General features: G+C 39.0%; 1 protein-coding gene across 3 annotated transcripts in view; it reads right to left on the bottom strand.

Moving 5' to 3' along the window:
* Positions 1-14,934, bottom strand: part of UACA (uveal autoantigen with coiled-coil domains and ankyrin repeats) — an 82,456-nt gene that overhangs the window by 42,325 nt on the left and 25,197 nt on the right. Inside the window, exon 1 of one of the 3 annotated variants that reach the window (XM_037502837.2) lies at positions 1,651-2,144. The exons of 1 other annotated variant lie outside the window; for it this stretch is intronic. In XM_037502837.2, the coding sequence (XP_037358734.1) occupies positions 1,651-1,686 (36 nt within the window). In that variant the 5' untranslated portion in view covers positions 1,687-2,144. Of the gene's footprint in view, positions 1-1,351; positions 1,431-1,650; positions 2,145-14,934 lie in introns of those variants that run through there. One more of the 3 variants, XM_037502838.2, reaches the window with a different exon arrangement.

The raw sequence follows: 14,934 nt of genomic DNA on the forward strand, positions 1-14,934 counted from the left end.
CCTACACAGAAAGAACTAAAAAAAAAAACAAAAACAAAAACCTACTAAAAATCCTAGTAGGACTACAGATCACTTTCATCTTCTTCCTTGTTTTATAGAGTCAACATTGACTACTTTAGTTTAAAGATTTTTAATTTAATAAAAACAATGTATATGCATATGAAAGGACTAAACTAATTTTTTAAATAGAAGAATTTACTGCATGATATACATTTTAATTGTATCAAAGTTATCTTTAGCTTCAATTGGAGAAAATATGTTCAAAACAACATAAAATACTAATAACTTAGATCTTTTCATAGTAAGCAGAAATGTCAGAACCTGCAACAGTTCAGAAAACTTAAAATACACATCATAGGTTCCCCCACTATTCTGAAGAAGAATGTTCCTATCTGGTATGGTTTGGTAGGTTTTTCTGGGGGGGGGAGGGGTCTAGGAATGTTCAAAAATTTTCCATATACATTAATGGTAGTAGCATTCCCAGACCCTCAAAATAGCCTACCAAGTCACACCAAATAGAAATGTTCTACTTTCAGATAGTGGAGGAAACCAATATTTAAACAAGTAAGGTTTTACTCTTTTAAAGTAATTTATGGCAAATATATTAAGTTCTGTGCTGAGTCCAATATAATTTCTACATCAAAAAAAAAAAAAAAAGACTTTTTCACTTAACTTACAAAACCAACCCTATGTCCATAAATAAACAAATCTCTAGAAATAAAAATAAAAATACACCACTTACACAAAACAAATCCTCTACATGTTTGATCCATATGATACCTACTATTCCAATACCCCCAAAATGACCATCACCAGATAAGCAGTATATTCATTAAAAATTGAAGTGAAGAATGAATATAAAAATTGAACATGAAAAAGATAAAAACATTAAAATTTTTACTCATTCCTGGAATTTAATATATTAATGGAATCTGGTTCAAATACCTATACAAACTTCAGAGTTATCTCTAAATTAGGCAAATTTGGAGATGAACCATAAACTACCAATTTTGAGTAGAGACTAGCCCTACTTAATGAGTGGAAACTACATTTTAGGCATCTCCTTTCTTTAGCTTTAAAACAAAACAACAGATTACTGACTTTGAAATTGGGAGTGGTAGTAGATGTAGGCTTAGAAGACCGTGTTTTCAAATGCCAAAGGGATTAAGTCATGTTTAGCACATAAATACTTGCTCTACATTGATTAGTTAACCCTTGTAATTAAAACAACCTCAACTTTCTTTGCAAGTAAACTTGCTGATAGAGAAAAGGAGCTATTCAAGACTCTAAAAAGTGTAAAATCTAAAAGTATGGGTTTGGGGAAAATTAGTAAATATGATTAAAATCTCACATTAGCATGTGATTTTCAGTTCTGGGACACCAAACATCATTTTCCATTTTGGCCCACTGTCAGTTAACAGAAATACTGTTCAATTATTAAGATTCTATCATGTGACTTTTAAACCCAGAAAAAGAAACAAGAACTTTTATTTTCTTTCACTAACCCCAATTTGCTTATCAACTAATTCAGAAAGGATAAAATAAAACAAAGAAATCAAAATTCATAAAGCAGTAGTGCATTTTAAAAGAACACAATTCAAACAGCCTAATGGAAAATCTTTTGTTACACTGGACTGCAGGGATACCTACTCCGTTCATAGGAGCACAAGAAAACCAACAGTTCATCCTAGACAGGATTTAGTTTCTTGTTGCTAACAGCAAACTACTCCGCATTAAGTTACAAATCCCTGCAGCTCACAAAGCAAGCCTCCAACACACGCCTAACAAGTGAGTGGTCTCTCTCCAAATCTTCCTGCTCTGCAATCTTCATGCTGTGCTACACTTAGCTGGGATCTTTAAGGATATTTTCTTCGTCTTCAGGATCTTTCTCCGACTTCATAACGCTTGAAAATGATCTTCCCTGCTGTGCAGCACTTGATTACGAACAGCCCCAAGTCAGGTACTGAACTCCTCCTATTTCTCGTTCTTTAGAAACTGTCTTTCAAAGCTGTCCCTCCCAGGGACTCCACAGAAAACTCAAACAGCACTCTGCATCCTGCCTGCCGCCTCAACACTGCGGCACAGACACTGCGGCACAAGATAAAACTGTCTACCCTGATCGCCCTGTAAACAGCGTGCAGACGGCCGCCCATTGGCCAGGTTCTAATTAGATTCCATAGGATTTGGCAGCTGAGTGGAAGAAAGGAGCAGCTAAGAATATACTGTAAATGCATGCTTCTCTGCTGAGTAATAAATTTCAGGTCTATTGGGGCAAATGACTCAAACATATCGTAAAACATGCTTATTATAGCAAAACAACTCATGTGACTCGGCAATATCGTTAAGAGACAAATTTGGTTATTCCACAAAGCAATATTTAAAACCAGTTTAGGATCAACTATCAAGAAGTTATAATAGCCTTGATGGCCAGAATATCAAAATTTATTTTAAGCAAATGTGTCACACTTTTACTTAAGGAACCACCCCACCACCTCCACTCTCCACCCCCACCCCAACACACACACAGGGTAACACTCAAATTTTCTCCATTTTCCTGTGTACTCATATCAGTCTGGTTCTGCATACAAGCAGGTTTCAGTTTACAAGTGCTGCCAGCCTGTCTCCTAACATGTTAAGTGAGAAGAGCCAGAGGCACCGCCAAGACACTAAATAGACTACCTTCTGATGAATACTTTTCAACAAATTTTAAATTTAACTCGGTACTCTTAATTTCCAAGTTTAGCACCCTGCTGATATGACAAGTAAATATTTTATCAGTGGAAAACCAAATTACCTAGATTAAGGGATTTAAAAAAAACTGATTTAATACTAATGAAGGCAAACGCACATTAAACACTGAACTAGATTGTAAATAAAACTCCACTTGGGGACAAAACAATTTCTCTGCACTATGATGTTTAACATAGTTGTATCAACTTACATCATCAAAGCCTATAACAAACATCCACAACTGAGGGTATTTTCTACCTTCTAGTTACCACAATAACATGAGAACAATATGCACTTCCTCCAAAAAGACAGACTTGGGAAAACTGTTTCATGGGAATGCAAAATATTTCAGCATAAGTGTTTACAGAGCACGCTGCCAGTTGAAAATTCTGGTATGAATTTCATTAAGAAATCTGCTTCGTACTACTTACATTTAAAATATTAGGCCCATATTCTAAGGTACATAAGGTCCGACACCACAATGTATTATTTTTGAAACAATGATTTTCTCCCAAGCACATTCGACATCACAATGGATTCTTGGCTGGACCCGGAGACTCCACCCACTCTATTTTACCCTTCTTCAGAGGAAATCTGGGGTAGAACTCAAGCCTGTCCTTTGGTTAACAAAGCAAGTGCATTCTTTCTCGAAATAGGACAGCAATGGCAAAGGAAATCAAATGAAAGGGAGAAACCTATGAGTTATAATAGCCATATAAGGAGCTGTCCTTGCTGAGGCTCAGGAGACAATTTTGTGCGACCTCTTGTACTACTTTCCTGAGCTTCCCCAGACCCCTTCTTAATCTCCTCTTTCACTCCTCACCCTCCCTTCCAACTATTTCCCACGAGCTCCCAGCAAATTCCCACCTTTGCTATAACCTGTGTATTTAAAGATTCTTCCTTCATCTTCCCTCAGGTTCTTTTCAAGTCACTTCCCCAGAAGGCTTCTCAAACCTCAATATTTAAGCAGCCCCAAGCCCACCCAGCCTGCTGCCCTTTATCTTTCTGCTCAGTTTTACTTTTCTTCATAATGCTTATTAGTATCTACCATTAATGATATTGTTAGGGGGAAAGTATGTCCTGAGCTAATTCCATGCAGGCTTTGTGGACCCCACCCCCACTCCAGACCAAAGCCATCAAGACATCAGGAAAGACAAATCCCGTCACCACCAAAGGGAAGGTGGCTGGGACCTGAGGGTGGAGTTAAGCAGTCAGGTTGGGTATAAAACCAGACACATGGGCCTTGGGGGGCTCGCTCTCGGGCTCGCTCTCTGGCTCGCCTCCTGGCTTCATGGCTCCTGGCTCGCAGCCAGCTTTCAGAGTGCCATTTGGGATTCCAGATCGGCGGATCAGGTAGGACGCATTTAAAACTTTGTCTCCCACTTTTCTCCCTGAGTTGTACATTTCCTCATTTGCCCTTCCCTTGTAAATAAACCTTTTATTAACCTTCCCTGTGTGCCTGCAGAAGAGTATTGATAAGTCCTTTTAAGCGTGCGGATGAGGACCCACAGTCAGGCAACCCGTTTTGTATCGGGGCTGCCCTATAACAATATGTTTACCTGTTTGTTTATTTATTTACTTCTTATGTCTGGTATTTGTCTTAAAAAATAATCAGAACAATGAGGGGGGTAGATGAAATTTTAAAGTATACTAAAAGGATTAAACACCATGACTAAGTGGGATATCTTCCTGGGATACAAGGACCTATGAATAACAACCAATATGATACAAAATACTAACAAAATCAAGGACAAAAAATATTATATGATCATCTCAATTGATATAGAAAAGGCATTAGAAAAGATAAAAACACTCATCAAATTAGGAATAAAAGGAAACCTTAATATAATAAAAGCCATACAATGGAAAGCACACAGCTAATATCATACTTGTTAGGGGGAAAGGGATGTCCTAAAGCTAATTCCACACAGGCTTTGTGGATTCCACCCCCACCCCAGGCCAAAGCCAAAGACACTGGGAACTCCAAATCCCATCCCCACCAAAGGGAAGGTGGCTGGGACCTGAGGGTGGGGTTAAGCAGCCAGATTGATATAAGGCAGACACGTGGGCTTTGGAGGGGTCCCCCATTTTGGCTCTCCGCCAGCTAACAGCGTCTGGCCAGCTCTGAGAGTGCCTTTGGGTTTCCAGGTCGGCGGATCGGGTAGGACGCATTAAAGACTTTATTTCCCTATTTTCTCCCTGAGTTGCACATTTTCCTTATTTCCTTTTCCCTTGTAAATAAACCTTTTATTAACCTTTTGTGTATGCCTATAGTGGAGTATTAATAAGTCCTTTTTAAGCACGCGGGTGAGGACCCACAGCCAGGCAACCCGTTCAATATCGGGGCTGCCCTATAACAGCTGGCGCCCAACGTGGTTTCCAAGCTTCACCTGTGGTTGACCAGCCCAAAGTAATTTTTCTTGCGTTGGTCACCATAAAGCGCACTAGGTCTGCAGGAGTCCATACTCACTGGTGAAAAACTAACAACCTTTCCTCCACAATCAGGAACAAGAGAAGGATGCCCATTTTCACCATTTTTATTCAAAATATATTCAATGTGCTACCCAGAGAAATTAGCCAAGAAAAGGAAATAAAAGGTATTCAAACTGTAAAAGAAGTAAAATTATCTCTACTTGCAGACAACATGATCTTATACATTGAAAACCCCAAAAATACTATTAGAATGAATTAAGTAAAGTTGTAGGAGGCAAAACCAACACCCAAAAGTCAACTGTTTCTATACACTAACAATGAACAATCCAAAACAAAATTAAGAAAACAATTCCACTTGCAAGAGTATCAAAAATAATATATTAATTAGTAATAAACCTATCAAGGAAGTTTAAGACTTGTACTCTGAAAATGACAAAGCGCTGTTGAAAGAAATTAGAGAAGACACAAATAAGGCATTCTGTATTCATGGACTGGAAGATTTAATATCATTAAGATGTCAAAATTACCCAAAGTGATTTATAGACTTAACACAATAGCTATCAAAACTCCAACAGCATAATTTTCCAACAGAAAAAGCCATCATGAGAGCCCTTATACTGAATCTCATGGAACCCAAAGAGTTGAGTAATCAAGAAAAAGTTGGAGGTATCACATTTCCTGATTTCAAAACATATTATAGAACTACAGTAATCAAACCAACCTGTTACTGACATAAAGATCAGTGAAATAGAATACAGAGCCCAGAAATAAGCCCTCACATATATGGTCAAATGATGTCTGACAAGGGTGCCAAGACCAAACAATGGGGAAAGGATCGTCTCTTGAAAATAATGATGCTGGGGAAACTGGATATCTACGTGCAAAAGAATTAAGTTGGATGCTTATCTTATGCCACATTCAAAACTTCAAAATGAGTAAATTTTTTAAATTGAAAATCTAAAGCTCCTAAAAGAAAATAGCCTCATGTCATTAGATTCATGATTTCTAAGCCAGAAGACCAAAAGCACAGGCAACAGTAGCAAAAATTAATAGGACTACATCAAACTTAATTATTTCTTTACATCCACGTGAAACTGGAACCCTGAAGCACAAGCCATACAGCATGACCAGCTTTGCCATGGCCCACTGCCTGGGTGGTGGCACTTGGAGGCTAAGTGGCAGCAGTGGTTTCCCGCCCTGCAGCGTGTTTAGGCAGTAGCTGGTGTGCACTGCCCTGAAAGCAGCAGCAGTGGTGGGAGTTCCCACATGCCACAAGAGCAGGCTGCCGGTGGGCAGCACCTCCCTCAGTGCAAGCATGGTTTGATTACCAGAGCCCCAAGGCTCCAGCAGCAGCAGCAGCAGGAAGCTGCAGGATGGCTACAGAGACCCACCTCAGGTCTGGTTCGCCAGGTGTGAGTACCAGAGCCCCTCCACCTCAGGGCTCCAGTGCCAGGTCCCAGAAGCATGCTGTTTATAGGCAGTACAACTGGCAGTGGATGGCAGGCATCTTACCACCCCCCACAAGTGGCCCTACTGGGGCTCAGAGTGCCAGCAGAGGCTGGCAGTGGCAGCAGGCCATTGTACACAAACAATGGTTTCTGTACCATGCTGCCCTAGGTTATGCTGCCCCTCTGGGGCTGCACTAGCAAGGTTTCCCTATGCTGGAATAAGCTCTGACATAGGAAGCAACAATAAGATATGCAGCCCCTGGTTTTGAGTGCAGGGAGGAGCATGGGGCCTCACTGGGCCACCTCCAGGGCTGCAGCTCCCTGAAGCCACAGGCAGTAAAGAGGCTTGTGGAATCCCAGGTCAATATTGCAGGTGCCCAGCAGAACTCACCCTGCAGCAACTAGGATCCATGTCCCAGTGCTGCTTCGGGAGGCCTCCTCCCTATACATTGTGACACCCAACTCCACTGAAGGGATGTCAGGTAAAGAATGCCCCCAGGCCAACGGAGGCTAGTTCTAGCTGTGGTTCCTCACAGCCCATCAGCCCATGAGTCTGCCCTGAGATCAGGGCAGGTTGAATATGTTCAGGTACCATGTTTTTTATTTTATTTTTGATGCCTGGATTGTAGAATGGACCAATCAGGTGTGAGCTAAATACACCAATTAGGTTCAAGCCCAGCTCATTAGTTAATTATTTGGATTGAAAATCAAGAATGAGCTGATTGGTGCAAAATGATCCAATCAGTCACTTAGAATTGAAATTGATCCAATCAGGCTTATAGTATGGGGGAATCCTGAAAGAGGATCTAAGGAAGGCAGAACCCAACTTAAGGATTCCTGTTCCTGCCCCTGCCTCCTGCCCTGCCTCTGACATTGCCTGAAAGTAGCACCACAGGCCTTGGCCTGGTGTCTCAAAGAACTGTTTGTTGTTGGTGTAGCCAACAACTCACAAAGAACTGTTAACACTGATGTCTGTGACACTGCATCCTAGTGGCTGTCCAGTACTGTTGACAGGTGACCAGCACTCTGTGTCCAGGTCACCTTAGAGAGCTGTCTACCACTTCTGATCATCTGGTACACCTCCTGGGTGCTGTTGCCTCTGTTGCTGTCCAGTCCAGCATCCAGTGCTATCTAGTCCAGCCTTCAGACTGTTGTGACAGGTTCCTGCGGTGTCATCTCTGCAACCCCACCTGTGAGTACCTCCAGATGCCACTGTGAGTTGGCCCATTTCTTGCTGGTATGCCACCAGCTACAAGCCTTCATTGATACTACAACACCATCTTGAATGAGCAGCCTTTTGTTTGGGACTTCTGGACACTGTGGACACCATCGGGGTGAGATAACCAGCCTTTTTGTTTCCCCTGATTGTTAAATAAAGCCCACTGTTGTTGTTCCCTGAATGTGAGTGGTCTTGCAACTGTGCCCATGGGTGAAAACCCATAGACAGTGACCTGTCCTCTAGCTTGGCACTGTCCTTTGACTTATGATAGCAGAGCTATAGCACTGTTTCAGAATAACATAATAATGTAGTATTTTAAAGTTAGCAAATAATTTTTGAAAGCTAAAAGAGCAGTGAGGTGGAGTTTCAGGCAGTTTAGTCTACCTCTAACATCTTTCACAACTACTATAGAGACAAATTATCAGGCAAAAACAGGGAAGGAGATGTGACAGGAATGTGGGGAATTCCTGTTAATTAACCCAGAAAGTTCTGAGGTGATTTTGAGGACAAGCACTGAATAAAAGGAAAAGCCAGGTGGGTAAAGTAGATTATGGCATCTGTATGTTAAGATAATTGATAAACCTTACAAACATTTCAAGGCAAGTTTCAAGATTCAGTTGGTTATTGTTTCATATAAATTCTTGGAAGTAAAAAGAAAATAGTATGCTGGGATGAATTGTTCCCTTTCAGACAAAGGGAAAAAACCAGTTTGGCATATTTGAAAGACTGCCAACACAGTGTATGCAAAATGAGTAAGAGGGATCCCAGAAGGAGACGAGAGGAGAGAAGAAGGCAGGCACCACCAGATCTGAAGCTTTATCAAATATTTTTTAAAAGGAACTTCTTAGGAAATAAGACAACTCTTTCCATAAAGTTCTTTTGGCTGCTTTAGAATCAAGTCTAAATAATTCATCCTAACATACTATTTTTTTTCCACTTCCACGAATTTATATGACACAATAACCAACTGAATTTATATAAAACAATAAACAACCCACAATACCCAACTTGCCTTGAAATGTTTGTAAGATTAATCAATTATTGTAACATAACAGATACTATAATCTACCTTACCTGCCCCAGATCTGGAAACCTAAACAAACTTTTCAATGAACTATTTGAAAAGGTTCGCCATAAAAGAAAAACAGCATCTCCAAACAGCATCTCCAAAATAGAATTCCATTATCATATTCTCAAGATAAGGCCCTTCAAGAAAAAGTACATTGAGGCAGACTATGGCAAACAAGTCTCAGAGAACAAAAACCCTAAATAAAAACTAAATGACACGTATGTTTAGGCAAATTCCCCTAAATATCTAATTGAAGTATACAGTACAACAGGCATCTATAATACCCTATAATTATTAACATTCCCCACTGCTAAATCCAAGACAAGCTCTACTGCAATTGAAAACAGAGCAAAAAGCAGAAAGCAAAACACATGAAGCATAAACATTCCTTGAAGATTAGGCTGCACAATTAAGAACTGTTCTACAGTTCATTGGATTGATGATAGTTAGAAATATTTCCCCCATTTCATTTAGTCCAAAGATTATTTATTCCTCCCACTTACATAACAGCAAATCAGAGCTTGCGTAACACAAAAGGAAAAGAAGAATGTTAAACCAGGAAATCAAAAGTTGTACCTACAGCTTCTTTCTCCTTGATGCCTAATTCTCTTCCCTTCCTGATATTTCTTTATGCTTAATTATGTCCCATCTATCTCTCTTATCCTCTCAAACCTTCCATTGTATGATTTGAAAGGATGCAGTTAGGAGTCAATAGAATAAATAGAAGAAAGGGGAAATTATTTCCTATTAATTACTTTTCTGACCAAGGCAATAAATAGCAGTCTTAATCCTGTCTTATTGGCTCTCTCAATATAAAAATATCAAGGACAAAAATATGATAATAAAATCTAACCTCTTCAGGACTAACAGTGGCTATGAAATCTGAAAAAAAAAAAAAAAAAAAAAAGCTGAAAGAACAGGAGGTAGAGAGATTCAGAAAGTACTGCTTTGACAAGAATTTGTAACCACCCTGTTTGATTCTATTCTAGTCTGCTGCATAAATACCAGACTGTCCACCCCTCCCTATTGCAGGTATTTGTTTCTTTATTAGAACTGTCTAGACACCCAATGAAGCTTATTAAAAATAAAGACAAGAACTTCCCTCTCCAAATTTAATAATAGCATTTGTTTTGTCATATTACTTATTTTTCCCTTCCTCAAGAGAAGAAGCATAAAATCCCAAAGTAAATAGATGTATGTTTATTAAATACAATGAATTATAATACATATGATACAAGAACAGAGTTCTCTGGCTGAATAAGATTTTATTTAAAATCCCCCTTAAAATGCTAAGCAAGTCATTGAATGGGAAAAATAAACTTTGTTTCTAAAAAAGTATTACAGAAAAATGTGCTCAGGTTAGTTGTTTAGATGTCTAAATATCATGAGTGATTTTTTTTTTAAATATAAATGGAAAATCTGAGAAGGGTCTACTATGCCTCCCACCCCACCTTACACATATCAGTGAACCACAGGTGAATTTTAACAAACACTTTTGCCAATATCTTATATCTATCCCCAAACAGTACAGATAGTCAATGTTTACTCCTGGCAAAGTAATATAGCAAAAGTTCTGAACAATTATAAGCAATATACTTATAAAAAAGCCTCTGGTGGAGTTTGGCCACAATGGAAAAAGATTTTTGTTTCTTTGACTTTATATATATTTTTTCTTAATTTTGCTATGAAACACTAACTAAAACATACATATGCCTGGAACTCAAAATACTCCTAAAAATTTAACTGATAATAAACCTTACACTGCTAGAAAGTATTTTAAAAATTAAAATGAAAAACACAAAGATATGTACATAAAAACACAATGGTATAGGAAAATACGTTTTTGTAAATATATTAGAAGTCCATTGATTTCATTTATTAAATGAATAATAGTTCTATACAAACACCTAACTTCCCTGACAGCTATTTTATACAGGATTTCACCCCAATGAGTCTTAATATATGTCCCCGTATTTAAGACACATGGCCAAATTAATAATGAGAAGAAATGCATACTCCAGTGATATTCAGGCCTATAACAAAATGAGGACTCAATCCCAATTTTTTTTTAAGAAATACTTCTAAGTGCTTTCTAGAGATAACCACTAAACTTTAGGAAGACCCCCATCAAGCTCATATTACTTGTACTTTCCAAGGCACGTAAAGCAGCGCGGCAATCTGGAGTGGTCAGCTACAGCTGCTGCTAGTTCTGTTCACTCCCATAAAGGCTGTCTCTTTACAGTGTGACTTTCCCAGGCTTCCCATTAAAAAAGATGGTGTTATTTCCTTATCTCTTAGACCTGAAATGGACTTGTAACTTTTTTTGACAGATGGAGTGAGGCAGAACTGGAGTTGCAGGACTTCTGATCTAGGCTTCGAGAGGCCTTGCACAGTCCCCTTTACAATGCTGCTGGCACACGTGAACAAACTAGCCTCCATAAGGATGAGAGAGGAGCCCAGTCGCCCATTGTGCCAGCTAGCATCAAGTGCCAGACATATCAGTGTGGCCATTTAAGACCAGTCAACCCTATAGGAGCTGCCAGATAATGGCAGCCTCCTGTGTAACCCCGGCAGACCACCAGAACAACCATGAAGCAGAACCCTGTCCAAACTGCTGACCTATGGAACCCTCAGTAAATAGAGGAACTTTTGTAAGTCACTAAATTTAAACCTAGGACTGTCAGAATCCTCAGTCAAGACTTTCTCCACTAACTAAAGCTGCAATCTACCAATACTTTTTTGGAACAAATACATCTTATAAACTAATTCAATTTTATAGTTATGAGAACAATCAAATTGAGAAATAATAGTTTACTTTCATTACTCCATAATCTAAAATGGGGGGGGGTGAGTTGGCCTCAGAAATAAAACTTTTACCATTATAAAAGGAGGAAAATATACATGTGAATATACTGTGAAATGTTCTGGGAACACAACCCTTGCCTGCTAGAGCAGACAAGAGAACAGAACCAATTGCATAGACTTGTGTTTGTGAAAAAGCTATGCAAAATCTGCTGCCTGCAGGTAAAGCTAGTCTTTTTAACCCCCACTAAAGAGCAAGGAGCCAGATAGAAGATTTAAATGAGTCCCCAGTCTTTGAGTCTCTACCTTGCATCCTTAGAAAGGAAGAGACTAATGCTAGCATTGCCTTCAACAATCTTTAGGCAGCATCAACTATCTTTAGATCAAAACAACTTAGAACCAGAAGCCCTTTCTACTCCCTCTCCTCAAGAATTACATTTTTTTATGTCAAAGACTCACTGTTCCTACCTAAATTCAAAATTGTGCTTGTTGGAACTGTTATCACAGTAAAATCTGTCAAACTATTTCCCCGTATTCTAACCTTCACTCTGATTATCTAATAAACTGTCTAATTATCATTGAGACTTTATTTCCAGTTAACACACATAGTGAAATATGTAATAATATAAGGTGGATAAAATTTTATTAAAAAGTACTCTCTCTTCAATTCCAAAGATATGCAAGTAGTCATTTAAAAACTAACAGCATTCATATATATTTTATCCATAAAAATTGTACTTAGGATGTGATCTAAATCTGGATGGCTGTAATAAAACTTAGAAATTAATTTAGAAACCTGAGAATTTATTAGTTTTTATGGCTCTAGTAAAATTTTGGGCTTTAAACAATAAAACATTGCTACTATAATATTTAATGAGTATACATTCACACTTAACTGGAAACACTGAACTTCCAGGAGTGGACCAGACAGAGCAAATAGGAGAAGTGCCTTTTCTCTGTCTAATTTAATGGTTAGCAAAACATTTTCTGTGAAGGGCCCAATACTAATATTTTTAGGATTTGCAGGCCTATGGTCTGCCATTGTAGAATGAAAACAGTCACAGATGATGTATTAGGAATAAGCATGGCTGTGTTCCAATAAAGCTTTATTTATAAAAACAGGCAGTGGATTATAGTTTCCCAAGCCCTGGTTTAGGTGCTTAATTACCTCCAGAAAAACTGCGCTTGGTTTATTAACTGTGACTAAGCTAATCTGTTTGCTGCCTTAACGTGAGAACTATGACAAAGTATTCTGTATTCCTGTTCTGCCGTAAAGTAGTACTGTGTATATGTGACGGTGAATTTGATGTTAACTTGGCTCAGCTCTGGTGCCCAGTTGTTTGGTAAAATGTGATCCTAAATGTTGTTGTGATGGTATTTTGTACATGTGATTAACATCTAAAATTGAGTTGCTTTAATAAAGAAGATTACTCTCAATAATGTGGGTTGGCTTCATCCAATTGCCTAAGGCCTTAGGAACAAAAACTGGATTCCCAGAGAAGAAGCAATTCTGCCTCAGGACTGATATATATAAATCCTGCCTGAATTTTTAGCCTGCCAACATGCAGGCCTGCCTCACAGTGCCAGATTCGTCAGCCATCGCAATCATGTAGTCCATTTCTTAAAGTAAACAAGTATCTCCCTAGATAGCTGGATAGGTGATCCATAGACAGACAGACAGACAGATGTCAATCTTCTATCAACTCTATTTCTCTGGAGAACCCCAACTGACAGAGTATATTAAGGTAATATGCCCTTAAATTAAAAAAAAAAAAAAAAAGATATACTCTGGCTTTTTGTGTATCATCTAGAACTATGTGGTAAACTTTATTATTGCGATTACTCAGTCCCCTCCTCCTTGCAAGACAGTTACATATATCCCAAGTTAGATGTGCAGCTTGTGTGTGTCTCATATGGAAAGAATAGAAATCAGTATATTATTGATTTGGGGATCACCCACATGTTAAGTGTCGGCCAACAGAATATGAACATGTGATGCACATCACACCTAAGCAAAGATGTCAAGTAATAACCCAAGGTTGGGCCAGCCCTCTCTTGCTTTGTTTCTTCATCAAGAGATTAGAGTATCTCATGGAATTTCTCCGTTAGCCATGATTCTGGAGGGGAGCCACAGACCAGAGCAGAAATAGGGCTGACCCACAGTCTACAACACAAAGTTAGTAAGAAACACCCTTTTGTTATTTTGAAAACCACCAAAATTCAGAAAGCCCAAAGCTGCAGAAATTGGTACCAGAAGTGGGGGCTATCTTAACGATCACCACCACCAAAAGTATAAAAATGTGTGAGTTAATTGTTACTGGGAGATTGGAAAACAACATAATATTAGTGGTAAATTAAAAGCCACAATGTAAAAACATATCAATAGATAACTTGCTTAAAAGACTGTAAAATAAAAGCTGTGCTTCGGTTATTTCCTGGACTTGAGAAACTCCTAAAAGCCTTAGAAATTTCTAAGTAATAAGAATAATAAAAAGGAGAATCTTTTGCTATTCATAACAAGCCCCTTTCAACCACACCTGAATTTGTAAATCAGGTGATTTCTGGAAAGCCCCTAATACTGCTGATTGGACTGGTTGCCAGCACGACCAATCTTATGATTAGAGGGCTGGAACTTTCAGGTAGGGAAGAAGAGAGGAACCAGAGCTGGAATGAATCACCAATGGCCAGTGATTTAATCAGTTCTCTCAGGAAGCCTCCCTTAAGATCCTAAATACCCGGTTTGGAGAGCTTCTGGGAAACAGAGCACCTGGAGGTGCCGAAGCAGGGTTGCCTGGGGAAGGTGGGGAGCCCTTCTCCCATCCCCACTGCTACCAAACACATTTCCTCTACCTGGCTGTTTCTGAGTTGTATTCTTGTATAATAAAATGAAAATCTAGTAAGTAAACAGTTTTCCTGAGTTCTGTGAGCCATTCTACCAAGTTACTGCACCTGTGGAAGGGTTTGTAGTCAGTCATAAACACAGGTGACAACCTAGACCTTGACTGGCAATCATGGAGGGGGAAGTGGAGGAGCAATCTTGGGGAGGCCTGAGCTAACTCTGGGTAGCGTGTGAATTAAGTTAAATTGTAGGATACCCACTCTGTGTCTGCAGAGAATGGCAGAAAGGCTTGATGTGGAAAAACACACATATTTGGAGCAAGAAGTAAGCAGTGAGCAGTGTGTAGAGGAAACAAGTGTTTTCCTTTCACCCAGTAAACCCTTTCAGTGGAACA

This window comes from Talpa occidentalis, unplaced genomic scaffold (genome assembly GCF_014898055.3).
Source record: "Talpa occidentalis isolate TD23 unplaced genomic scaffold, MPIMG_talOcc4v2.1 talOcc4.11, whole genome shotgun sequence".
Lineage (NCBI taxonomy): Eukaryota > Metazoa > Chordata > Mammalia > Eulipotyphla > Talpidae > Talpa > Talpa occidentalis.